The 27266-nt window shown below is 33.0% G+C and overlaps 1 protein-coding gene across 1 annotated transcript; it reads right to left on the reverse strand.

Annotated features, from left to right (window-relative positions):
* Positions 1-1974: 1974 nt before the first annotated feature.
* Positions 1975-27266, reverse strand: LOC113503462 (gonadotropin-releasing hormone receptor). Its single transcript, XM_026885443.1, has 6 exons — positions 26911-27266; positions 22963-23670; positions 16483-16666; positions 14508-14707; positions 9988-10112; positions 1975-2435 (listed from the first exon to the last, which is right to left on the reverse strand). Exons 2-6 carry the CDS (start codon positions 23632-23634, stop codon positions 2300-2302), a joined length of 1317 nt encoding a protein of 438 aa, XP_026741244.1. The 5' UTR covers positions 23635-23670; positions 26911-27266; the 3' UTR covers positions 1975-2299.

The raw sequence follows: 27266 nt of genomic DNA on the forward strand, positions 1-27266 counted from the left end.
CCTCGAGCTTGATCCTCGATCCCAATCCCATTTCTGATCACTTAACCAAAGCAATCAATCATATCATATGTAATGTTAAGTCAATAATAAACCCTTTGAAGAAAAATACATACCGAATGGAAAACTTGTATCCATCGGTGCGATTCTGTCAAAGTATCTACCTACCTAAGTAACTCGACCAGAATTGAACTGAAACTTTCATACAAAGGAGTTATTCATTCCTTTGTGAGTTTTTCTTTACCTGAATGTTGGTACCGAGGAAAAAATTCCATGGTACAATAGATAAAGTGAATGTGAGTTTGGAAGATTGGCTGTATGTATGGTACTGGTTGGCTGATTAACTGTTTTTTATAAGTGCTTGTTTTTCGAAAATATGTTCTTAACCATTTTGTCTTATGGACAGTTGTTTAACACGTCAGTGTCAGTGTAATATATCTTGCGGCTCCACTCTATTGATGTTGGTCCGGACGGCAAAAAAGACCCTCATCCGTTTTGTTTTTTTATTCACACTGATTTAAATACTATTTGTCCTTAGAATCTTTTATATTTTTCGTACAATTTATTTGTTTGTTCCATGTTTATCTTTTTGTCGATAGATAGTGTTACTATTTTTTGTTATAGCAATACTAAGTTTACGAATCATATAATGAATGTATGGTAAAGTAGAATATTTTGAGTGTGCTGAAGCCAGGGGGTAAATATTGAATCTGTTAGTAAGGCTCCGCTGTCTGTGTGCTTTTACTAGGCTGTACTTATGAACCGTGGTAATTTTTCAAATCATGTAATTTTGTTGCCCCTAACACATAACATATATAAATGGAAATCGAGCTCAGGGAACGGTTAGTACGATCATGAATGATAGGGGACCATGTTTTTTCATATTTTTTATTCCATAGCCTTTTTATTTGAAACCTTTGTTGTCACGAGTCCAACATCCTTTTTTTTTAATTTAGAATCCCTCTTTTATAAACAGCAATTTTCAAATTTAATTCTTCCACGTTTCTTTTATATTTGGCGTTGCATCATCATTGTTTTTAATGAACCACTGAATCAATTTCGTTAAAATTAAACCGAATTATAGGAAAGTTACTTCCGTTCCTTGCCTGATTGTTAATAAGAGCGGCTTTGAAAAGTTTTCTTTGAGACATTAATAAAGTAACTTCAATTTGAGTCCGGTTTTTCATATTTTAATTGATTTAAAGTGTAATTCAGTTATAATAATTATATTTGTAGAGTTTGCCTAGCAAGAACGAAGTACTTTATTTTTAGTCAATTGTATGCTATAAGGGTTGAAATAAGTTGAAATTGAAAACAAATAATGTGTATTGAGCCTAACATTAAAAAAACTATAAAAGTTTTAAAGTTCATAGCTCCTAATTTAGACTAACATTACTACAATGAAAGTACAAGATATCATTTTCTTCCAGGAATATAGCCTCATCCATCGAAGTTCTTTTTTGTACGATCATTTTCAAAGTCAGTTCAGTAGATTCTGAGATTACGCGCTACAGAATCACAAGCTTACAAACTTATACCTTTATAACAATTTATTTTATTTGGTAATATTAAGCCAAATTCCATTCAAAACACCCGATGACAGCAACTCAAGAATTTAGAAGCTCCTAAAAATGTATTATGTATTCCGTTGATGTTACTAAGGATAATATCATAGTCCCAGTAAATCAATATTTTAGCAAGATACTACTTATGCCGAACACGATTCCTAATAATCCTGTTTTTATGAGTCCCGCTGAATATACTCTCGGCAAAGCCTTTCCGGATTATTTCTTGTCTTTATTACTCATTCCAGATCCAAAATGAATTAGTGCCGTAGAAATTAATGAAAAAGTAATTATTTCTTCTGTTTTAGTGGTATTGTGTTGAGGCTTACTGCCTAGGATCACAAAAGACATTAATGCCAACTAATTTTACATCCTATTTTAATTGGAAGAAGGTAAGTGAAACGACGAAACGAAAGCTTCATAATAAACTTTAATAATTCTACTAATCTCAGATCACAACATCAAACGACATTACGTATTAAATACTACCTTAAATTAGTACAAAAAGTATCTATATTTACAAAATTTACACTTAACTTAAATTTACACTTATTTACAATCCACTTATTTACACTTCGCTTATATTTACACGTCATTTAAAAGTCGGTATAGTTGAAACGATTTCTCATTCTTTGTCTTTCAATGCACACTACACAAGTGATTTGTCTACTGGAGTCTATATGCACTGTCTCTTCGGGTATTGTTAAAGCCCGATTGTTAATAGTTTTACGCAATGGTTATAATAAACTGACGTTGTGTCCGTTGGAGTATTTGGTGGAGGATCTGATGGACCGGTTGTTCATGGTCAATCGGATCGATGATGTGTTGTTGTCACCGCGCCGGAGGAGCGATGCGTGGTGCCCACCGGATTCCCTGTAAAATAAAAAGAGATGTTAATTTTGAAATAACATTGTGATTTTTTCCGTTTTTGATACATACGTTCAGTAAAGGGAAAAAGAGTAGGCTGAATGAAGCTCCACTGTCTATTACTATACCCATCTGTTACTAAGCGGTGCCACAAGAACTGTTACAGCTAGACGGTAAAATTTTTCAAAGGTTATGTTTTTTTGCCGATTAAACATTAACTGAAATACTGAAAAAAAAACAACCGACCAATGTTTGGAACGATCAGGTTTTGTTGAAAATTTGTTTTTTTTAACCCCATTTGTTATTGACTCCCAGTGTCGCGAGTGCGATTCGTGTGAACCGTTTTACATTAGAGGCTTTCAAATATAATGAAAATACTGACTGCAAGAGATCTTCTTTAAGGCCAAGGTCGTTTGCCAAACAGAAATAGATCGTTTTTAGTCAACCGCAGTTACATTACTTGACACTTAATTAACTTGAGCTTGTCAACGGAAATAGGCAAGGATATTATTTAACTAGCGAAACGGTTGTGACAGCGGTTAAGTTCTCAGAAAGGACATTTGCGCGGAAACAAATGTACATTTTCGGAACGCGATGTTGCTTTACGAGAACGTATAATATTAATGCAGGAATACTTTCGTTACATACGAATAACGTAGCCTTCTTGTTAACCAATCGAATTTGTTCCACAAGGAGATTATTTACATAAACCTCTTAACGTAAAAACTTGGCACTTTCAGTAAGAGGGAATGCCAATAAACATTGAACAAAACTTTCCCAAAAAAAATCTTTATATAAAATGTCCACGTTCAAGATCCTACGTTCAATAAAAGTGTATTTAATAAGGGATCAACATTTATCACGTTCATATAATAAAAGAAAAAGTATGTGAGTGTGTTTGTATGAGTGCGTTTTTGTTTGTTACCTCCTAAAACGGCAAGACCGATTTCGATGGAATTTGGTATGGATGACATCTTGCTTATTCACATACGCTTCTTTTATTGGACTGTTTTAAAGGAGGATAAGGCTATTGCAGCTATAACCGACAGCCAGGGAGCAATAGCTAGTTTTCTAATAAAACAAAACAAATTTATACAAAACAATTCAACTAAAAAATATGTGTTGTATAAAATGTTAATGTTGAAGAAATATTTTTTCTATCTCATCATGTTTTCCATTCATTAAGAAACTTAGTTTAAAAATTAAAAATGCCTCTGCGGTGAATATCCGCATTGTTTCCAAAAGTTAAACAAACATTGATTTGTTATTCACAACAAAACATTTAATAAACATTGCAGGAAAGGATTAACATGATTTCCTTTTTGTTACAGAACCGCAAAAACCAAAAACAGGTCATATTTCGTTTGTTTCAAAGTTCACTTTTGAAATATGGTTTTATTTTTAAAAACTTCGGTAAACCAAAAACAAACAAACGTAATACTTTGTAAAAGTTAGAGCTTTGCCTTTTTGACATATGTTTGTATTTTATCAGTTAAAGTGTTTTTATCAGTAAATGTTTGTATGATCAGTCAGATCTTACTGATCATACAAACATTTGTCTTGGGTGGGAATCGAACCCACGACCTCCGTTACAACAGTCAGGTCCTCTTACCTAGAAACCAACATGTCAGTCAGCATTCTATTGTAACTCCTAAAAACATGGGGTTCACCGGTTTACTCAATCAGCTGTTGTAATTTCACGCTGAATAAAAAGCCTTCTATTGTATCATTATTTCATAAAGCTCTCAAATCTCTGTAAGAAACATTCAGTAAAAACGGTTTTAGCTTTATAAAATATATTATGATAACTTTTTTAATATTTACGCTCTACTTACAACGACATTTTAAGAATGGATTATTCCCTTGGTACAGATTACGGTACGAAAAAATGTGGAAAACATTTTCTTTTTTATAGTGGTACTTGGGATAAATTGTTTTCAATATTGAAAATTAAATCTTCTTCAGATTATTAGTGTTTAAGGTGTAGTATATTTTTGTGTAATGTGGCAAATGACAGCTTTACGCTATTTTTGGGTTGCGAGAGATGGAAATAGACGACAACATGCAACTTTGTGCGAAACTCAAAAGTTTTCAGGTACCATTAGATTTGAAGTATAAAATTTAGTACTTTTATGAAGTAAACACCGTTAAAATTTGTACGACATGCTGCAACAAGATCTTTGTAACAGATTTTAATCAACATTGTAACCGACTACCGTGCTTTAAGACCCTCATAACAACTGAAGCGCTTTGCACTTGTCGGCGTAAGGATTTCCATCTTTATTTATCCTATACCATCTCTTTTACTTTCTAACATCTTGCCATTTCTGCCTTTACCTTTTTGTGAAGAAATCTTTGTAGGTAAATTTGTCCATACATATGTCTCATATTCTCGTATATCCATTAAAATCTATTATACCTACTAAGAACATGCTTCTTACAAGTCAGAACGTTACGTAACATCAAAGAATCAAATTTGCACATCACGTCTTTGATCAATTACTCATACCACACATACATAGCATACGTATTTTAACTAACAACATGATTTTGGGAAACTTGTTTGATAAATTGAATATTATGTGACCGAATTTATAATAAACGCAATCAATTCAACTTAATTCTATAGCAAATAGCTTTTCCAGTTGCTAACGACCGGAAAACCTTATAAAAAAATATTATTTATCGTAGAATAACTGCAATATAATATTACTTAATTGACAATAAACACTATTAGATATATCTTTGTTCAAAACAATTTTTAAACTAAATTTTAAATACTATTTAAATCTATTTAATGAGTTTAACTTGCTAACGTATGTACATCAGATTTTTCCGAATCTCGCACTGAATATTATGCATTTTTTATAGTAATTACAAACTTACCCTACTTTTCGATCCCGGAAAATGCACTTACTTTCTCCTCTTTAAGCACAGAATGCTCGTAATGTATAATTTAACGCCAGCATTATCATTTAAATACCTACTTCAGCACAAATAATTTTCTCTTTTCCAAGCAAATTTCCCGAATGAAATAAGTGATTATAGATTATGCGAAAACTTATGATATCCAGCTGAAATGTCTTGAAGTATGTCCTTCTAGCAGAGACCAAAGCTGGCTTGCATTTTCAACTTATCTCTGTTTTAAATTATACTAAAATACCAAAATTGTCAGACCTCATTCCGTTTCCACGATCAATGTTTAAACCTTCCCTATACAGGAAGAGGCTTCTATCCAGTAAAATATTTTAAAGATTGCATTTGAATAACATTTGTATAAGTTACTTCAACTTAAAATCAAGGATTAGGTTCCAATGAATAGTCGGTCTTAAACAGCTTTAAAAATGTCTGGTAATAAACTGTTTCATTTGAGTAATAGGCACGCCGTCGCCGTCGAGTCCGCTCTTACTTCCAAGAAATAAAATTAGGATTACTGAATTAAGTGTCATGCCTAAAAGGACTATTCGAGGAAAAATACGACGCGATAACTGACTAGAATAGAACCTTATTACAAGTATTTTATTTATTACAATAAATTCTTCTGTTGAGGTGTTAACTTTATTACCTGTTACTTTTATAATAGCAAGTCATCAAATTGGTTTGACCTTTTAACTGTATATTACAGTGTTTTTTCACGAAACATTAAATTAGTATTCACTCCAAATATTAGTTCCTTTTGTGTAAATGATTGACAGAAATAGGTCAAAAATTAAGGGTCAGAGCAATTATAGCGTACCGTTTATTTATATATGGCACTTTACTAATTGAAGCTCGACTGTAGCTTTATTGAAGTTAGTTTCCGCACTTATATTTCAACGTAAAACAATTTACTGAACAAGTAATAGAAAGATAACAAAAACAAATCTTATCAAAAATGATTTCGGCTATGTCGCAACGTGATTTGAATTTTATCATTTTCCCATGACTACGAAATCAAAGGAGAGACATATAATCTTATATTCTACTCGCATGTGAAGGTAAAACAATGGCAGAGTGGTACCCCTCGAATCAATGCTGAATCATGGGTTTGAGATGGATTATTATTATTCAGCAAAACAAAGGAAAGTTGCATGAGGACGATATATTATAATAGCGATACACGAAATGCTTTTACAATTAAGTATGATTGGGAAATTTGTGGATCGAGCAATGTTGCTCGATAAAAACTAAAAACTAGTAAAGTACGAGTTGGACTGGACTGTTGGTGACTGAGCTTTCGTAAAAGTTTTGTATAGTTTCTATTAACTTGTGTGTGGCAAGACGAAGGAGGTTAGAAATTGTGCAAGATAGAAAAGTGTCAGGAAAATCGAGGAACCTTTGCCCAGCTGTGGGATCTAACGGAGGCTCCATACAAAACGTGGATGTAATGATTTTAATGTACCTACACAATTAATTAAATACTCCATTAAAGACTAACGATCCAATCACGCAAATATTAATTCAATGTCATTATTAAAACTGTTCCACAAATAATTTCGTAAATTCAAAGCAATATGTTTTCTTCTTAACCTGGAAATTCTTGTTGTATTAAAATGTTAATTAATGTGGCACTTTACCGCCTCAACAGAAGTGATTAATCATCAAGTAATTAAACAAAGTGCCAAGGTATTTGCTTACAAAATATTTACTGCGGACGTGTTACACATACACACATACACGTTGAACTGACATAAGTATAGTGACGTTCTAAAATTTTAGACTCTGAAATAGTAGATTGAGAGATAAAATGAAGAATTGTTCTTCAAAAATATATGTATTTATCCATCGGCAGAATCAAAAAAGCTAACTTTAGTGTAGTTTACTTCTTCTCTCTTTTCTATGTTATATATAAAATCCTTGTGTCACAGTGTATTTAATTGAAATACTCCCAAACGGTTGGACCGTAAAATTTTGTGTGCGTTTTGGGTAGGTCTGAGAATAGGACTTATCTATTTTTCAAGGCCCAATTTTGAATTCCCTACAACTCATTTGTATGGCAAAATAACGTTTGCCAGAACAGCTGATGTCACATAAAACACATACAAGAAACTACAAATTCATTGGGCACATTTTCTTCGTAAGTATCAATTTTTGGCTACTATTATAAACAAATTACCTACTAGTCAGACATGTCAGAACAAGGGTAGTGTAACCATATTTTAGACCTAAAATATGTTTGTTGACATAAAGCAAACATTGACAAATCGGCGGCGAAATACGTCGTTTATCATTTTTAGTTTATAAAAGTATAAGGTACCTAGATGAGACAGAAAAGGACGAACTCTAGAAATAGTATATTGCATCATTAAAAATCTTTCCTTGTAGTAAAGGATTTTAATGAGGAAAATGCAGTGCACAAAGGCTGCGATTCAATCCTCGCATAAGACAATCTTTTGTGTGATCCGGAAAGTATTTGTGTTAGTGAATTTAACGTTTGTAAAATTGTTGATAAGAAAGCAAAATCGACTTAATGTATCCGAAATTACACAATAACAAAAACTATTATTGATTACCGTCACATCTTATTTGTTTTGGTTTATTGGGTATTCAAAAATGCCATAAAACAATACTGAATAATGACACATCGTTTTTACATCAAAGAGACTTTGAAACTGCAATCGTTTGTCAAAAACCACTCGAAGATGAATAAAGCATTTGTTTTGTTTGTTATCTTCATGATCTTTCCTACCGATTCCGGCTACTTTATCGGTTCATTATACAAACAATGTCACAAAGAAAATAATTGTTTGCTTACACAAAAGATTTGTGGAACCCTATATTAATCATCTATTATAAATCGTTATTCATCTTGACAGCTACTTTATTCTTACAAAGAACGAACTATATGAATCTGGTGTTGAATGGGAAATTGATCACTTGTAGCTTTAGGTCAACAAATTATTAAAAAAGGTATAATCTTACTAATCCTTCTTCCATCCCACTAATATTGAAAACGTTACAATTTGTATGTATGGATTTTTCATTCTCTTTCGAACAAAAACCACTGAACGGATTTAGACGAAACTCGGTAAACAGATTGTTTATAACCAGCATTTACACAGAGGTTAGATTTTATCTCGATTTTATGTTCTATTGGGATCAATTTCGATTCGTAGCGGGCGGGAACGCAGGCAACAGCTAGTAAATTTAAATAAGATAGAAACAATCCTCATGGGTCACACCTAGATATATTTATACTACCACTTCTACTACTCTCTTATTCAATCCTTTATCGAATTTACTTTTTTAGTATTGTTGAGAACTCTATCTAAAAAGCACTGTAAGCCTTTTGGGTTTTTAGTACAAAACACATTCAAATGAGATTTTTTAAAAGCAATAGTATTCTAAACTTAGCTTACTTAACTATACAGATGAAAAAATAAGAGATGTCGTGATTGCCTCTCAGTTTAATGTTTATAAGTGCGCGAAAGCTAGCAAGTACCAATGTGTCTATACTAGTGTCAAAAAGTGAAGGATAAAATTTGGAAGAAAACTATAGCCCTAATATTGGAATCTAAAATCGCCTGCCTGCAGTGAGCCAGGATAGCGATCAATGCTCCAGATTTCTAATGTTAGTTGACTTTATATTTTAGTTAAATAAACTTTTATTATGAAGCGTGTATAACTTTTTGCAAGTTCCTGTATTTGCTTGCAACGCATACTTGTTTGTTTGACTTTGACAACTTTGCCTATAATATTCAAGGCACTTTGTAGGCGTAGTGCTTTTTCCTTCAATTTATTAATCACATGAAATTTTCAACTAGTAATAATGAACTTAAATAAGCAAGATAGTGCATTTTGGCTTTTATTAGAAAATGTCGAATACATTAATATCAAGATTAACTCTCAAATGTTTTCTTTAAGTAGTAAGTTCTAAAAAGAAATTGGCTTTAAAATATATTTTTTTTACATTCTGTGATATGTTATTAATATCACATATTTTTACTTTTTATCATCATAAAAGATTGTCTGAAATTCCATCGCACTAAAGATTTCATCAGCTCAGTTTATTTTATACTATCAGTTTTCTTTACGAGACAGTAAAATAAAACGTTAAATTAGAAAATACTACGTTCTTCCTCGGACCAATAACTTTTTATTAAAATGAAAACGAGTGTCTGATATATGGTCCTGTAATTCCATTACGCCATAACCTAAAAACGTGTACGGTTGTATTTTTGCAATTTCGTGTATTATGATGTTAAACAGAAAGTTTTATACTAAATAATGAACTAAACAATGAAATTTAAAAGTAGGTATAGTACTAATAGACCTTCTTTTTTGTTCACACCTACACCTGCACCTGTTTTGCCACCTGCTCCTTCAGGGGACTATTACTAAATCTGAACCACGTGCTACGTCATACGCGTGTTTGTGTCGATGCATAACAATGCATTACCTTCCTTCACATACTAGTATTAGTAGAGATTATGGGTACCTGGGTCATAATTAATTCCAGGGATGTTTGTATTTTCGAATGTTTGTGTAACCCTCCGGGACTCAAGGATTCTTAGATTCGCCTTTTCCTTCGAACAGAAGAACTTTACTAATAATAACACATTTAATTTGAATACCATACCTGTCACTATGTCTATGAGATCGATTCTTCTTCGGCCACAAGTGAAACGCTCCGTAAATAACAGGATTGACTAGACTGTTTGACATTCCAAAAAAGAATATCCCGTTCAGCAGCTCATCACTTTGCTGTAACAAACATGATTTAATTAGTATTTATAAAGGCAAAAATTAAATCTGCAATGATTAACAAATCTTCAACAATGTAATTTATGGTTCCGTACTGAAAAGGTAAAAACGGAACCTTATTACTTAGGTACCGCTTTTTGGTTGTCTATATTGTTCATTGGTACCAGTCAGGACGGTATCTCATGAACTGTGAAACACTGACTGTTCAATTTTTCACAAATTATGTATTCTTATTGCCGCTACAATAAAAAATGATAAGAATAAAGGCCTAACTTAAGCAACGGTTGAGGGTCATATATTTGATAATTTTTCGTCAGATATCGTGACGTCAAATGCTATTTTATTGATTGTCGAAATTATTTTTTTTGATCCTTGTTCAAGTTACTATCAAATGGTATTCTATTTACTTAGGACTCGGACTATTTGTATATCGTCAGCACATAATGAAATGAACATCCGAACTTTTTTATTACAACCTTTCCCATTTTCCAATAAACCAAAGCACTGAATAGACTCGTATTTCATTTTATTTTAATTCAGAGAAATTAATTTATTTTAGTGTTGAAAAATTTCTAATTTCTAATTCATAGTTATTTTACTAATTAATGTACACTTTATTGGCAATGAAAACGAAATTATCCAACTTGGTCTGTCCCATCATGTTAGGCTTATATTGCGTCGTCGTAAACTAGGAGAAAAGCACTTGGGCGAATAAAATTATGTAAGTAGTATACATCAGTGGTGACATTTGAAAGCTAATAGTCTTTATCTCAAAGTAGTAAGATCCATTTTTGATTTACTCGATCCCGTATGGTCCATTATCTCTATCAGGAAAAAATTGCTTGCTAAATAATTACTTGATCTGCTAGAATAGCAAAAATCATTCAAATCTTAGCCAATGCTCAATTTATTCTAAACTTTTCTCGATATTTCTGAAACAGGTTATATTTATTTGTAACAATATCATGAGCTTTGTTTCCTTATCTCGTATACCTATGTCCTTAATATTCGTTTCTTTTTCGTATCTACATCAACCATACACGGTGATTTTTTAGTCGTCTTACAAAAGTAGCCCAGTTCATGTATCCGACGTAAAATACCCCTAGTAAAGTAAAGTACGAAGAAAAATTAAACAAGAGAAATCTGAAATATGCTCTGAATATTTTTTTAAAAGGTATGAGTATGTGTATACATTATACATTTTGTGTGAAAAACATGCCTAAAAGATTTTATAGTCGCTTTCTTCATTCGTTTTAGTGGAGTCAAACTCCATAAAACGAATGTCTTAACTTAGCAGAATATTATCGTAGAACGTCGAACTTTACGATCCGATCGAAAGCTTTGTTTTAAATCAAGCAAGAAATCACTTGCAGGAAATTAGTAAAAAACTTACGCTCGTAAAGAACTGAGATTAACATTTATTAGTTTCATTGAAAGTTGTTATAGCAAAACATAAAGGACATTTAATCACTTTCTACTCAATTCATGAAAAACTGTATTAATTGAAAGAAAGGTTTTTCTCTGAAAAGAACATTTATTTGTTGGGTCGAAAATAATTGTCAAAAAGAGATTGATACTCTCAGACTTATAAGGCTTACCGTAAAGAGGGATAACGCGAATTAATTCCGTCTTTTTAATTGAATACTGTTAAGTCCTTGTTAATTCTGATCCATTGGGTGTGTATTTAGAAGTAAGTATTTATATATCGAATAAAGTATTAAAAGTATAAAAATAATGAATGAAATCCATTTACAATTTTTGGATTAATCGTGCATAAAATTATCTTGTAGTAGACTAAAAAAATCTAAATCCCACGTTTTGAAATGTCACTCCATTAAAATTTTACCAAAACTGGTCCAGCCGTTTTTATAGTAGTAAATTGCAAAGTCACCGGGTGAACCTTACAAACAAACAAGAAAAGTGAGTGTGTAAAACGTGGGAAAATACATTTGTATTGATCGCCTCCTCCATAGGAAATCCGCAAAAAAACATTCGTAATTTTACTTTTAATTTCTAGAATTGAACGATAAACTTAAACTATAGTACGCTATTAGTACATTCAAAAACGACCTTTGCAAAATAATTTCCTGTTTTAATTATCAGTCCAAACAACAATTTTCTTGATTAAACATCCACTATGGGAATTAATTTCCGGTGAACGAGTTGATACGCAATGCGCTTGTCAAGTAGTAAACCAACATGTTAGGGGTTTGAATTCAAATTAGTACAAATTGGATAAATTCTGTCCGTCTGTGTATAATGTTACAAAAGGTTCAATAACTTAAAGTTTTAGTTAAAGTTATTAAAGGTGATTATTGGAATAAAGGCTTTTTTTAATTTGTTTAAACACAATGACACTATTACTTTATTAAATGAAATAACCATGCTTTGATTTGGCCATTGCCAGAGTCACATTGAATTTCGAAAACATGATTTAAAAAACTAGATGAAGAGAATTTTCTTGCTGAAGAACATTAAAAGGTCCATAAAAAAATATTTACGAAATAAATTACTGACATCAAAATATAAAAAATAAAATAAAATAAACTACAAATAAACCAGTGTCTTTAGTTTATAGTCTTCGAACTTTTCTGTACGGAATCATTAAAATATGAAATTTCTTGCTCAATTTTTATATTATTCTGTTTTGTTTTATATTCTTCTGCTTTTTGAATCCAACGTTATATATGTCCAATAAATCAAATGTCATGAAAATCGAATCGCTCGTTCTTGATTTCTAAATGTTCAAGGTAACCTAACATTTTCATGATCACCCATTTAAAATTTTAAATGAATGTGCCGTTTCACTTTTATATTTCGGATTAATTTTGATAAACTATATAGGAAACTAACAGGTCTCATTTGTACGCAAATTCGATAGCAAGGAGTAAGTAATAATTCTAATATTCGAAGTACAGTATATATACCGGTAGGTACCAATATATGTACGTATATACTACTGGTAGGTACACAAAATGGTTGCTTCGAAAACACATAATATTATGTATGTTATACAGTATATTTCGTAACTAAAATTAATAGTTTGTAGACCCATATTACGCGTCTCCATTTACACCAATATTTACTTGATACTATTTCTAACTAAAGTTTAATTTTGAATGTAGGTTGTATGCCAGCTGTGTACACATAATATCTGCTAATGTTCAAGCAAACATCTTGGAGTAGATTTGTTTTGTGGTAACATAAGTAATAACTACAAATTAGTACGCAGAGATGAATAATAGATGGCGCTATTTTGTATGACTATGTACTTATACCTAATATTTAAAGGTGTACCGGCAGTAGGAGTAGTACGCAGACTCGATTTTTTTTTCCTTCACACTGAATACTTATACTTTAACACATTATCAAAGATTAACGAGGCAAACTAGTTGGAGCTTGTATTTTTATGGATGTCAGATATATTGACTGACATGCCTTAATACACCTTTAACAAAAATTAACAACAAAGTTTCAGTATTTAAAGAAACGTAAATTCAAAGCTATTTGTACATAAAATGCCACCTTTTTCATGACCAGTGGTATACACTATGTCAATAACAATAAAAATATGAACACAGAGTCCCAAATCTGTCAGTTTATTTATACGAACACATTATTTCAATAAAATACCTTTCCGATGTGTCATGGTTGTGAATAAACAGGTAGACAGTAGTGGTAAAACGAGGTCACAATTCATTGGAAAATAAAAGGTTTTTATAACAGACCGAATTCCAATAATTCCGATTTATTTACATTGTTTCGGTACCGATGAAGCCTTATCTTTACATCACTTGAGTTCTTCAAGGAAAATGTATAAAAGAAAACGAATCAATGTAGGATTAATTATGTTAAGATGAAAGTTTTTTTTTACTTTGAAGGACTACTAAATACAAAATCCATTGTCAATTCCCGTTTTGGGTACAAACTCACAATGTCATGTCCAAAGGTTACATGACTTTGTTAGTTTATACCTAGAACATGCTGACAATAGTCAAATTAGAACTGATAGAGGTCGGATTCGGATGGTAAAGGAAACGACATTCGTTTTGAGTTTTGACGAAATCTAAAAATATTAATAATTAGTAACTGCTCAAAATGGATTGAAAATGCAACAATGAATCTAAATTTGGTGCTTTGTAAAGCGAGGATTTTGTTCTACAGCGCCATGGGCAGAGTTAGGTGATAAATTGATTTCCAATTTTCAGGTTTTGCAAAATAAACCAAAAATTAATGAAAATAATATTAATCGTTTATACTTTTCCTTATTATATACCAATTTACTTCACTCTTGTCTTGTCACAATACAAAGAAACGACTCTCAAAACTAACCTACCTAAATACTACCAACTCACACATACAAAAATAGTTAAAACAAATGAATAAACTACTTACGTCTTTATTTGGGTTTAGGAATGTGAATATCACCATCATCACGTAGTAAGGTGTCCACCAGATGAGGAAAGCAGCTACTATGACGACCGACATCCTCAAAGATTTCATCTTCGCTCTGTCAATCAACCTTCTTCGATTCATGTCAGGAGTAAAGTATTTCTCTTGCTTCCTCACTTCTGGTTTGAATACTTTTTCGCTCTCTGAAAAAGAGAATTTATAAGTATCGTGTTGAGTTATAACGTAGAAACTTTTTCAAAGGTTTTTAGAAGTTTTAATTTTTTTGAAACTCTTGTCGTGGTATACTTTTGATGAATAATACATTTCTGTATCAGATAATGAGTGAATATTTGAAATGTGTATTTGAAAAATTGAATACACTTAGAAAAATTGCATTTTGTAGCTTCTTAGTATTCTATTTAATTAATACTATTGTGAATGAAGCACAACATTTGATAAACACGCACATTTTTCTCCTGGATTTCTTTAAATTCTTTAGTTAAATCGACAACTCATAGAAGTGAGTATAAAATTATTTTGTCATAATATCTTAAAACTTTTCTGTAATACTTAAATCATGAACTGGAAAGTAAAATAAACTACAACAAAAAAAAGTTAATTTTATTACCAAAGAAAGTACACCTAAATTGATAGCACAAAAATATTCTATCAATAAAATATTAAACATTTTACGAGTACCAAACAGCAAGGCGAGAAGGTAACGAAAATTAAATTTCCTGCTTCACACTCTCAAAGGAAGTCAAAATTCACAAGTCAAATATTTACCATACGACAATCTTTCTCCAAGTTCGCGACCCAAATCAAACAGTAATGTTTTGTTGACATAACCATAATTTATCAACCTTCCAGTTATTATTAATGGGTTTTGAACTTAACATTGTTTTATAACGTGAAGTGCGGTAAGACCATGAAAGTTTGTTGTGAAATTCACTTACTGCGGCGTAATTGATTCAAGTTGAATTTGGGTGACGTTTTATTTTTATTCGATCATATTTCATTATTTACTCTTGAACGAGCATTTTGTTAAAAATAAAATCAAATCTACACTCTATACAAATATATAAAGCTGAAGAGTTTGTTTGTTTGAACGCGCTAATTTCAGGAACTGCTGGTTCAAATTAAAAAATTATACATTATAACCAAATTATAAACCATCACGCTGCGACCAATAGGAGCGAAGATACGATGGGAAATGTGGAAAAATCAGGGCAGATATAAATCATAACTTATATCTACTAAACAAGCGGACAAAGTCGCGGGGAACAGCTAGTTGTAAATATAGTAAATTTGATATACATGAACATCTCTTTTTCAACGATGAGACCAAAACCCTTTTTATTCTAGAACAAACGTATGATATTCAAAGCTCATTTTTTTCGACGAAGTATTTATCCGTGCCTAAATAATGATTATTTATTATTTATTTTACCAATAACATTTATAGTCCTTGTAAGCATCAGAAATCTATATTCACCTTTACACAAAAGTTTCCAGACATTAGTCAGGGAATCTTAAAGTGACTTAGACCTTGAAGACGACATATCGATCTGAGTCCGCACTTATCCTTTCAGTTATTACTGCTTCAATAATATAATTGTTATTAATTTAATAATACATTTATTGTAATGTTTATTCTTGTATGTCAGAATAATTTATACCTCTAATACAAATATTTGTGAATAAATTATTATGGAATGAATTAATTGACGTCATAAAACAAACAAAAGACGAACGCAGGAATCACCTATAAATAAAAGTTTTTTTCATTATTATCCCATTGTTGGGCACGTATTCACCTTTTCACGCTCCATTATCTACGATTCCGGTACTGTCTCATCCAGATTCCACCCAAAACTTTTATAATACATATTGGTCAAGGAAAAAACAAAAGAAACGTCAATCGCTGTAGCAGCTTCAACAATATAACACAAAAATGTATAGAAAAATAAATACTTACTCGCAATAGTCCTAACAGTCGATACATACGTAGAAACCAATATAACTAGAGGTAATATAAACATGAAGATTAAAGAAAGCGTAGTATATGCTTGTTCTTGCCATCGCTCAGTATAAAATCCGTGAGTTACGCACTGATGGAACTCCTCAACAAATGGTCCTTTAGCCACTCTGAACACCACAGCCTGGAACAATGATAAAGTACATAAAGTTTATGACCTATAAAAGTTGTATACGGAAGATGAAGGTTTATCCGATGTGTAAACAACAATAATTTCTTGTCACACCAAAAGTTTGATTGCAGATGTTTTAGCGCTGTTCTTGATGACGTGACGTGACGTTTATTGTGTGTGAATATGGATGTTACATGGAACTGTTTTAAGTAAATTTGGCGAACAATAAAATATTCTGAATTTTAACTTATTTTTGAATAGTTTAGATGATTGTGTAATTTTAATATGCTTGCTTTTAAGATGGAAAAATATGACGACTGATGTGACACTAGAACACGGTTAAACTATCTATGAGTAGGTATATATATATAATTTTCTAAAGACAATTTGTATTAAGCGCAAGTAACCCAAGCACTGAAAACTTTCCCGACGAGGTATTCTGAAGATGACAAAACAAAACTTGAACTCCTTCGTTTGTCTGGGCATAATATCAACTATTTAAGGAGCCAGTAACCCAGCCCACCTGCGCCTAGTCTAGCAGCCCCAAATTCTATACAATAGGATCCCGCAAGCTGCCTTACATTCAAAGCAGTTAAGTTTACGCGAGATTTCTATTTCATCAATGTTGGACAAAGTTATATTCATGCTTTATAACTTTGAATGACGTAATCTATTTGGGTCTGAAGTTGGATTTATTAGAGCGCCGGAAATTTACCAATAGAGTCTGTGTTACAAAGGGAAGCATGATTTACGATAGAAGGTATTTATTCAATTAAATAAATGTCCGTTGACGTCCTCTTGTAGTCAAAGATCTATTGTTGATATAAAAATGTACTGAGATTGGAACGTCGTTTAGATTTATTCTCGGATTTTCGGACAAAAGAATATGAGAAACCAGCATTACGTAATGGACAATGTTATGATTGATTGATAACTATTACAATTGTGATTAAAAACAATGAGACAAATTTCATAGCCGAACCATGTAAAATGTGTAATTTATATACCTAAATATTTGCTCGAACTATCGACATCAACGAAAACTAAAGCTTACACTGTTCTGTCTCTTTTCGTTCTATAATTTGAATGAAAATAATGTCGATCGCACGAAAATATATTACAAATTGTTTTGGACCGCGAAAATTCGCTGTGACAGCAAAAACTTAATATTGAAACCCCCCAGATTAACATTCTCGGCATTCCAATCCCAAAGGGCACGGGGTCACCGCTCTGTGTAAATTTATTGTTCCATATCATGATTTATGAATTTATTTTTGGTTAAAGATTTTATCTTTACACTTTGATGTTACATTAAGCTTATCATAAACAGGAAACATTGGCAAATAGACTCTTATAATCGCAGCTTTGCCTTCGAGAAAGTTGGTTGTTGCCTTAAAACATTTCCGCAATGGGATAAAAGAATAAAAGCCCACTCAGAGTTGGAACTGACTTCTTACGAAATTTGAATGAGAATTGATCTGGCTTGATCAATTGAGGTCGAAAAGTCAATACACGGATTAACAAACATGTTATTTGATGTACGCGTTATAACGAATCAAATTGTATCACCTGACTACTATATCATGTTACAATACCAAATAGAATGTAGTAAGCAGTTTTAATACTACTGATTACAATAGCTGATCTCATCTGCGTGTGTACCAAATCGTAAGAAGGAAGAATGCTGCCGTTGTGTGAGCGAGATGCCGCTATGCGTAGTGTCTAGCACCTTCTCCCTTCCTCATTAACAAATCTGTTCCGGGGGGACATTTTCTGTACCGGAAAAACCCCAAAATAAAATAAGCTACAAAAAACCCTGTTGCAAGTCTTGACAGTAAAGGTTTATCTATGCTAATATATGTATAAAGCTGAAGAGTTGAGAGCTGAGAGTTGTTTGTTTGTTTGTTTGGCAGCGCTAATCTCAAGAACTACTGGTTCAAATCGAAAAATTCTTTATATCATCGCGCTGCGACTAATAGGAGCGAAGATACAATGGAAAATGTGAAAAAAATAGGGCAGGTATAAATCATAACTTATATCTTCTAACCACGCGAACGAAGCCGCGGGCAACAGCGAGTTACGAATAAAACCGGTACTATAAATAACCAAAGCAACAGAACTAGAACTAGTTAAAATAAAAGAGGTTTATTACAATGCTAAGCAACCTTCTTACATGTTTGTTTCCCCCTTTACTCAAGTCGAAATTTCATTTAAAAGGAGTCTGATCTATTATTATTTACATAAAGCTATTACGACTATTGTTCAAGTCAACCCCGATAAAACTTTTCTCATTTAGTTTTTAGACTCGAGAAGGCTAAGATAAGTTTCTTAGGAAAACAATGACTAGGCTTAAGCTAAGGCTTGGTAAAAAAACCTGACGCCACTGAGTTTGGTTTATTTTCTTGGAGATTATAAAGGATTTTAGAATAATAAAAGTTTACGTGCAAATCGACTTATAAAAATAAAAATCATACTATTAGATAAATATATTTTTGTACTCAATTAAATAATGGATTTTTTTACGTTCGCGATTGAGTGCTTTTTCCATTCATTATGGACATGTAATTATGTTTATTTGACGTAGTCTCGTCAATAAGTAAGTGTAAGCACTGACTTATTGACGAGAATTTAAAAGCCTCTAGCCAGAATTGTTATCCTTGGAATCAGATTTCTTGACACACAAATTCATTTAACGCGAATCATTAGAATTCCTCTCAAAATGAAAAGGATATTTTGTAATACGGAAAGCTTAATTTGTTCAAATGGAAATACAGAAAACAACCTACACCTTTTCATTGCTGCTTTGCATTGCTAAGATCATGTGACGTCACATATGTAATCTTGTGACGTCATTCGTATGTAATTTGAACATTGCAAAGATTCTTAAGGGATCTTGAAGCGAACGTATTTGTTGGAAGTTTGGAGTTCTTTCAAAACAACTCTTCAAGCAACCGACGAAATGTTGTACTTCTTCAATTTTTGAAATAACTCATTCAGTTTCTTCCTGTTTTTTTTTCATAATAATGATATTTAGAAAGAGCTTTTAAACTTGACATAAAAATAGTTTTGATATTGACTTGGAATTTTGTAATTGCAGAAAATGAAACATACAAAAAAAACAATTTCTCTTTGTTTATTTACCTTTACAGATAAACTACAGAATATCAAAATAATTTAATAGCATAACAACACAAGGGAAATAAAGTTTCCCTGTAATTGGCAAAATAATAAGTTGTCGTTTCATGTATCCTATTGAAGAACAAAAGTTGTTGTTACTTAATAAGGCCGGTAAAGAAGACGCATTGTTTACATTTAAGTAAATCATGAAAGTAATGGGTTTGTGTAATGCTTGTCAAATTGCCTTGTTCTATTGTTTTGTTATTGACTGTTTTTTTGCCTATTAGATATAAACGATTCCGATCACAGGTTTGCTGTTAAAGATTCCTTGTGAATACATAGCATCCTTACAATTAAGTCTTTTCTTCTTTGTCCTGCTTCGTTGGATCATGTTCCCGAGAGACCAAAGCAGTATATTAGTGAGGCAACGATGTCTGTTCACCTGTTACTGTTGTCGTTTTGCAGATGATGTAACTATATTGCCGCTATAATAGCAAATACTAAAACGCTCATAGTCATAAATTCGATGGATCCCTAATTTTGTTTGCAATTTTCTTTTTCCTAACTATTTAAACGCGTTGCATGTGTATATAAAATTACTCATACAGGTAGTCTGCGTGTGACAGCAGAAAGTGCAACCTGTTCAGAATATCAAGCGCTCAAAAGAAAATAAATATTCGCGTTCATTGCTCATTTACGTAAATCCTTTATTCTAATTGTACGGAACCTTTCGCAAGTTTGGTTCCCATTTTACTGGGTTTTCGTTGCTTTGATAGCATCTCACTTTGAATTATATATAAAATTTTCCTAAGCCAGAGGATACCTGAAAAATAATACTCTTTATGGTTACAAAAGATTCTATTAGGACCCATCTATCACATTACACTACTTTTTACAAGTATACATCATTTCAGCCTTTGTGCAAACAAATAAATCACAACTACAATAATACAACCAAAGAAACTTGTACATAAAATGCCTTCAAGTACGAAATTGTTCTGACTTGAGCTCTGTTGATCGCCCGAAGCTATTGAAAGACTGACTTTTCTTTACAAGTCAAGTAGGTAGATGATTTTCATTGTGTGAGTCGAGTTGACGAGTTGACAATTTGTCCCACAACTGTAAATCCATCAAAATACGAATTCACAATTCAAAGATTTTTGGCAAGTAGAGTAGAGTAGATGGTTAGAAACTTGGAATAGCTTAATGTAAAGCACTACCTACTAACGAACAAGGCACAGGATTTCAAGAAAATGTACACTCATTTACCGCTATATCACTCATTTAAAAGTCACTCCTTTGGGTCCCTATATAATTTTGTCTCTCTTGCTGTACAGTGGAAGAGACTGATACACATTTTAATAAAAAGCGTCATAGTAAAGTGTTGCTTGTAAATGCGAGTGTCAGTGTCCTTAATTATATCTTTACGTATTCTAGATTTTTGTATCAAAAACATAGCATTACTTATTTAATAAATAAATATATAAATTATCAGCAATTTCTTCTCAAGAAAGAAATGATAAACTACCCAATAATAAGAAAAGAGATCGTTACTCTTTAGATCAAACAAATAAAAGTAATGAGATTTTTACTCGTGTTGTTATTTTATTTCCTTGTACTCTTTCCCTATTGGACTATACAATCGTACTAATATTATAAAAAATATTAAATCTAATCGAATTTCGATATGAATTCGGAGCGAAGCTGGATAACAAAACGTCATAAGGTCGAATGTCATAAAACTATTTGGACAAGGATATTTGCCGAAATTACAGCTATACACACGGGAAAAGCCGCGGGCCAAAGTATATTAGTTTTTACGTGACGTAACAAAAATGAAAGTGGTTAGTGTGTTACATTGACAAATAACTGGCTGAAAATTCTAGCAATAGTGTCACATAAAAAAAAACAAAACAATCCGAGCTTCGTTCACATTATTTTAAAAAGGCGTATTCTTTTGTTTTTTTCTTATCCCAATTACACGCTACTTAGACACGATGTTACGTATCGACAAAAATATTTGCAAATCTTCACGCAACGTGTATTTCTCATGCCTATATAAAGAATCCGTTGTTCCAAGGTTATTTTTATTCTCGAAGCGCGTGTAAATTCCGTGGCTTAAATTGAACAAAATGCGTGCCGATTTGTTGTGGACATTGCTCAACGTCGAAAAACAATGTACCAACTGTGTGTACAAATTTCGAACACACACAGATGTTCGGTTGTTATTGTCAAATAATTTAATCTTGTTACTTAATGAGTGAGTCAACGATATACGTCATTAATTTGCGTCTTAAAAGTACCTTGTTTAATTTAATTGAAATCTAAACCAAATATTTATGAAAATCGTTGGTAATAAGTCAAAGGTAGATTTACCTCCGTGGTCGAGTGGCGTACGCACCGGTTTCAAGGCGTTGCTAGCTCTGAGGTCCCGGGTTCGATCCCCGGTCGGGTCAATGTACAAATTAACATTTCTACATAGTCTCGGGTCTGGGTGTTTGTGGTACCTTCGTTGTATCTGAATTCCATAACACAAGTGCTTTAAGCAACTTACTTTGGGTTCAGAACAATGTATGTGATGTTGTCCGCATTTATTATTTATTTTATTTATCATTATTATGAAGTGTCGTGTTGGCCTTGCGGTTCTATGCATAGATTTGTATGCAGGTGCAGGTTATATGTACTTCCTTTATTATTTTAAGACAGAACTAACTAAGCAAGCTAGCGTGGTGATAAATGCCGAAAACCTTCCTTGCTCGGGAAGAGGCATGTGCCCACCAGTGGGACGCATCATACGTAGTTACAATACGTATAGTTCATTGCCAGCAAAAATGTGTTTCCATGGGATCATGTTTATCTCTTCGATACATCAAAATTATTCCCCGACCGGCCTCAACACAAACTATATTTGGAACAATACCTACAAATTGCGTTCTATTGTATTAACTGATACACTCGTAAATTACATGTATACAATATAGCTTGATTTACGTAATATTAAGTCTCGTAGGTGACGCTTTAATCTTGTCTGCTACCGTAATTATGTGTCAGACAAGTTTTAATTGCACGCAACCAGCAAACGAACTACTTTCTTACTCCGCTCTGAATCTTACCTGAACTCTTTAACCGAACATTTACCTTATAAAATATGATAAAAGAAAAGAAACTTTATAAATGCTTTGGTTACTGACCTGTGGTAAACTCAGTACTCCGCTCAACACCCACGCGATAATTACGAGCCTTCCACTCCGGGTCGCCGTCGCCATACTTCGCATCGGATACTTTACTGCCAGCCATCTATCCACTCCAATAAGCACGAGAACAAAAGTGCTGAGATACAAAGCAAACATCTGTAGGAACTTGAATAATTTGCAAGCTATATTCCCGGCGTACCACTGCACTGTGAAGGACCACGCCGCTTCGCCGGCTATGCAAAACACGGTTACCAATAAATCAGCAATACTCAATTGGAATATCAAACTATAGATTGCCGTCCACGAAGGTCGCGCTCTCCCACGACCTCTTTTGCCTCTCTGGATACTTATAATCGTTGCCAAATTTCCGAAGAATGATAAAATGGCCATAGCTGAGAGTACGCTGGCTCGTATTAAAGTGCTTTTAGTTAAGACTGGGGCATGGTCGAGACACATGACTTGGGTGCCGTTGTACTGGAAAATGTTGTTCGTGATGTTTTCTATTTGAGTTGCGTTGTAGAGGAACGTGTCGAAACATTTTTCTATGGGCCAGATGACGCAGCTGCTAGGGGTGCTGTCAACTGGATTGAATTCCCTGTGAAGAGCCTGCTCGCTTGGATATAACGCTCCATCGTCATATAATGTGGTATTGTTGCCGGCGTTGTCCATGTTTCGTCATGCGTGTTTTACAGTTTCTGTGATTCTCTGTAACAAAAAAAAAACTTATTAGTCAAAAATAATAACAACACAAATTTAAATTATTTGACATTTGTAATATTAATGTTGCTTTATTAAATTGTTTTATACGAAACATGCCGCATCGTATAGAACTTCTGTTCCATTAAAGCAATAAAGATAGCTCAATTGGCACTGGTACAGAAACTGTCTCGACCAGAATACGTAAATTATGATACACTTGTATTTTAAAGAAAGCATTCAGCTAGAGTCTTTACAAAACTTAAGCTTCGTTTAGACAAGGCGGCAACTTTCAAGCCAGTTCAAACACACTGCTGGATATTGAACACTAATATCATTTCTGTTATCAGGCGTAGCTTCGTAATGTACTACAACTGGCTCGATATTACTCATCATCATCATCAGCCTTTAGTAGCCCACTGCTGGTCATAGACCTCCCCCAATGTGCGCCATAGCGGCCTGCCTTTATTTATATAAAGACAGGGACAGACTGTCTATATTACTCGCCTCATCTAAATGAGTCTTAAGACTTGCATTCACTTTACTAGAGTCCAGTAATAAATGATCAACGGACGTCTCCCTCCCATTTATAGCAAAGCTGCTGAAGTGGTCGTTTAATGCCTCAGTTAACTACAGCCCTAGGGGTAAGTGTATTTGTCTCGAGGTTCCACAAATTAAATCGGTGCTTAGGGTTTCGATGTATTGTTCAAGTCGAACTGGCTGATTTGTAATAGAGTTTACGCGTATACGCGTTTATTGAAAAAAGGCTTTGTTAAGTAGGCTGAGATTTAATAAGTGTCGTTTTGTAAGTGGTAGTGCATTGCGGCGCCGAGAAGCTTTGATAGCAAAAGTATCATATAATTGCCGGCAATGAAAAACAACTCTCACGATTTTCATCGCATTGCCTGTATACTGTGTAATGATAATCATGTTACGAGTAAAGTAACTTAAATGTATACAAAACCAACCAACCATAATTTTGTATGTAAAACAAGTTAGTTACAAGTACTTTAAAGCAAACATGTGCTTCAATTGTACTCTAAGTTAATTGTGTGGACCACAAAGTTTTAGCATAAGTGGTAACTTAATGGAATATGAAAACAAAGTTTAAATTATGGTTTTGTCGACCTTTTAGCTAGTAGTCAAAATAAGTTTTCGAGGACCCACTTCATATTAGCGTTTCTAAAATATGAATGATTATAGTACAGCCAGACACAAAAGTCCTTATAACTATTAAAATTTACAAAACAGAACGCAATTAAATGTCAAGTTGTTGTTTCGACTAAAATACTATACAGCTTCGATATCGAAATACTACAGAAAACTCGCTGAGAGTCAATAGTCAGATAACCTTTGAGCATTTTTGCATCGGTTTTTCTTTGTGACTGCACCACAGTCAACTACAGAGATAAAATAAATGCATTATTTTTAGATTTTTTTATTTATTTTCGCATATTTTGTCCTCAATAAAGGACCCAAAAAGTTCGTGCGATCGGTGACTTTTCATAAAAAATCAACGTGTTCGGATTCCATACACAAGTAGATTTAAATTTTATGCCGCGTTTTTCACGCTTCGGATTGTCGAGTATGCATTTCATTTGTATGGTAAATTGGCTTTTCATTCCTCTGGGTGTCACACAAAAAGTGCATTAAATTCTATAATGCGCTCACTTTAAATACGTTACCATGGCAACCTAAAAATAAAAGTAAGAAAACAGTTTTCTTTTTTTATTACTATTTTTTGATGATTTGGGGGTTCTGGATATGATACAAAAATATAATATTCAAGGACGAGTTGCAACACCAAGTATTTCGTAAAAATAACGAATCGGATAGGTGGCCAGTAAATTCGATTCAGTAAATTTATGACTGTGAAACCGTTGCCTTTTTTGTAATCGCAACAACCGACATCCTCTGTAAAAAAAATCAGCTGTCCAGCTATCGTGGTTTATGAGATAGAGCCTGGCGACAGATGTACGGATAAGCAAGCCCTGGTAATAGGGTTCCTCTCTTTTCCTTTATACGCGGTACCCAAAAGAGATTCCTTGTTTGAGACAAAGATTTCTTTACCTTTCATCCGAATCTAGTTAAGTGGATTATGGACAAAACCCATTTCGATGTCTCGTATTTATCTGAACCTTTTGATGGGTTTGATTTCATTGAAGGATGTGGTAGGATATTGTACCTACGTAATAAATTATGGACGGGACTGTTTTGAAGTAAGATTGAATGTACTCTTGAATATCTTTAATAACTACTTAAATAAGCCTATCAAGGCTTATTTGAGTAAAATCAATGTCGTAAGGTTAGTTTTGGAGAGAATAGCTGTTTTTGTCTTCGTGTCAAAAAAAATGGTAGTATATCGGACTATTGGTCTCTAGCAATTCACTGGTATAGACGTGATTCGGGATTTTGTACATTTTCTTTAACTAATTAGAAACTGTGGATACTATACTATGGCAAAAGGACCAACACTGAGCTGAAATAGCACAACTCCGCTTGTTAAAACAGCGTTTTAAATCGTCACACGCGTTATCGTGTAAAAAAATATTCTAAAATTAAAATTTTCTATATCAATGCTTTTTTAGCTCGTCAACCAACTATCGAACTGGGTTATTTGATAACATACCATGTAAAATTACACAATATTCTATCTAAAGGTGTAGTATATTTTTTGACCTTTGCTTTCATAATACGTTCACCAGAGACGTGTGACAATAAAGTGATTAAATTCAAAAACCTAGATTGATAGTTTGGTTGGTTCGTTGATATAGCAACAGCGAGTAAATATAGATGCTGCAGTTTCGAAGTTTGTCAAAAATTTGAATTATTTAATTGTAATCATGATAATTATCATCTTGATATATCGATTTCTTTGAAATGAGATGGCTTTGAGTTGCTTGATGCTAAACTAATCAGCGACATTGTTGTCAATTAATTGAATGGGCATAATTGACGGGCAATTATACGGTACTACGATTATATTATATAGGAGGAATAATGCGTGATTGGATCCAGTATAGCGTTATCGTGCTGGTAAAAAAAAAACATATTTTTCCTTCTCAAAAGACTATCAGAAAATAATAATCTTAGTGTCAATCATCATCGAAAGAGTTTTGGCCGGCAGCATAATTTATTGTAAACCTTTCAATCATGTGGATAGGATTGAAAATCATTTGCAATTTAAAATCCTAGCTGGCCACAGCTCCTTCAGGAACTTTACTATATAACTGTGAACTCTTTACTCACTTAGATAAGTTTCAATATTGTTTCGGCAATGTACTAAATAAACCGCATAGGTTTTAATCCAGAAAACGAATGCACAACATCTGTTCACTTCACTGCACCAACGACGTCGTAGCCACACGAAATCACTTATATTGATATTAATTTCAAATTCAAAACATAAATCCCGTAGTACATCTGGCTAAGTGCCAACACATTTATGACTTCACTCACTCTTGAAACGCTACCCACGTCACATTCACTTTACAAATCCCTGTAATCCTTTAATCATGTCTATAGTAAATGTATCAATGTTTACAAGTAACTTTACTTGAGAGCCTACTGCCACGTCTTAAAGTAATATTATTGCATATGTAAAA

The sequence above is a fragment of the Trichoplusia ni genome, chromosome 19 (assembly GCF_003590095.1).
Source record: "Trichoplusia ni isolate ovarian cell line Hi5 chromosome 19, tn1, whole genome shotgun sequence".
NCBI classification, from domain to species: Eukaryota; Metazoa; Arthropoda; class Insecta; order Lepidoptera; family Noctuidae; genus Trichoplusia; species Trichoplusia ni.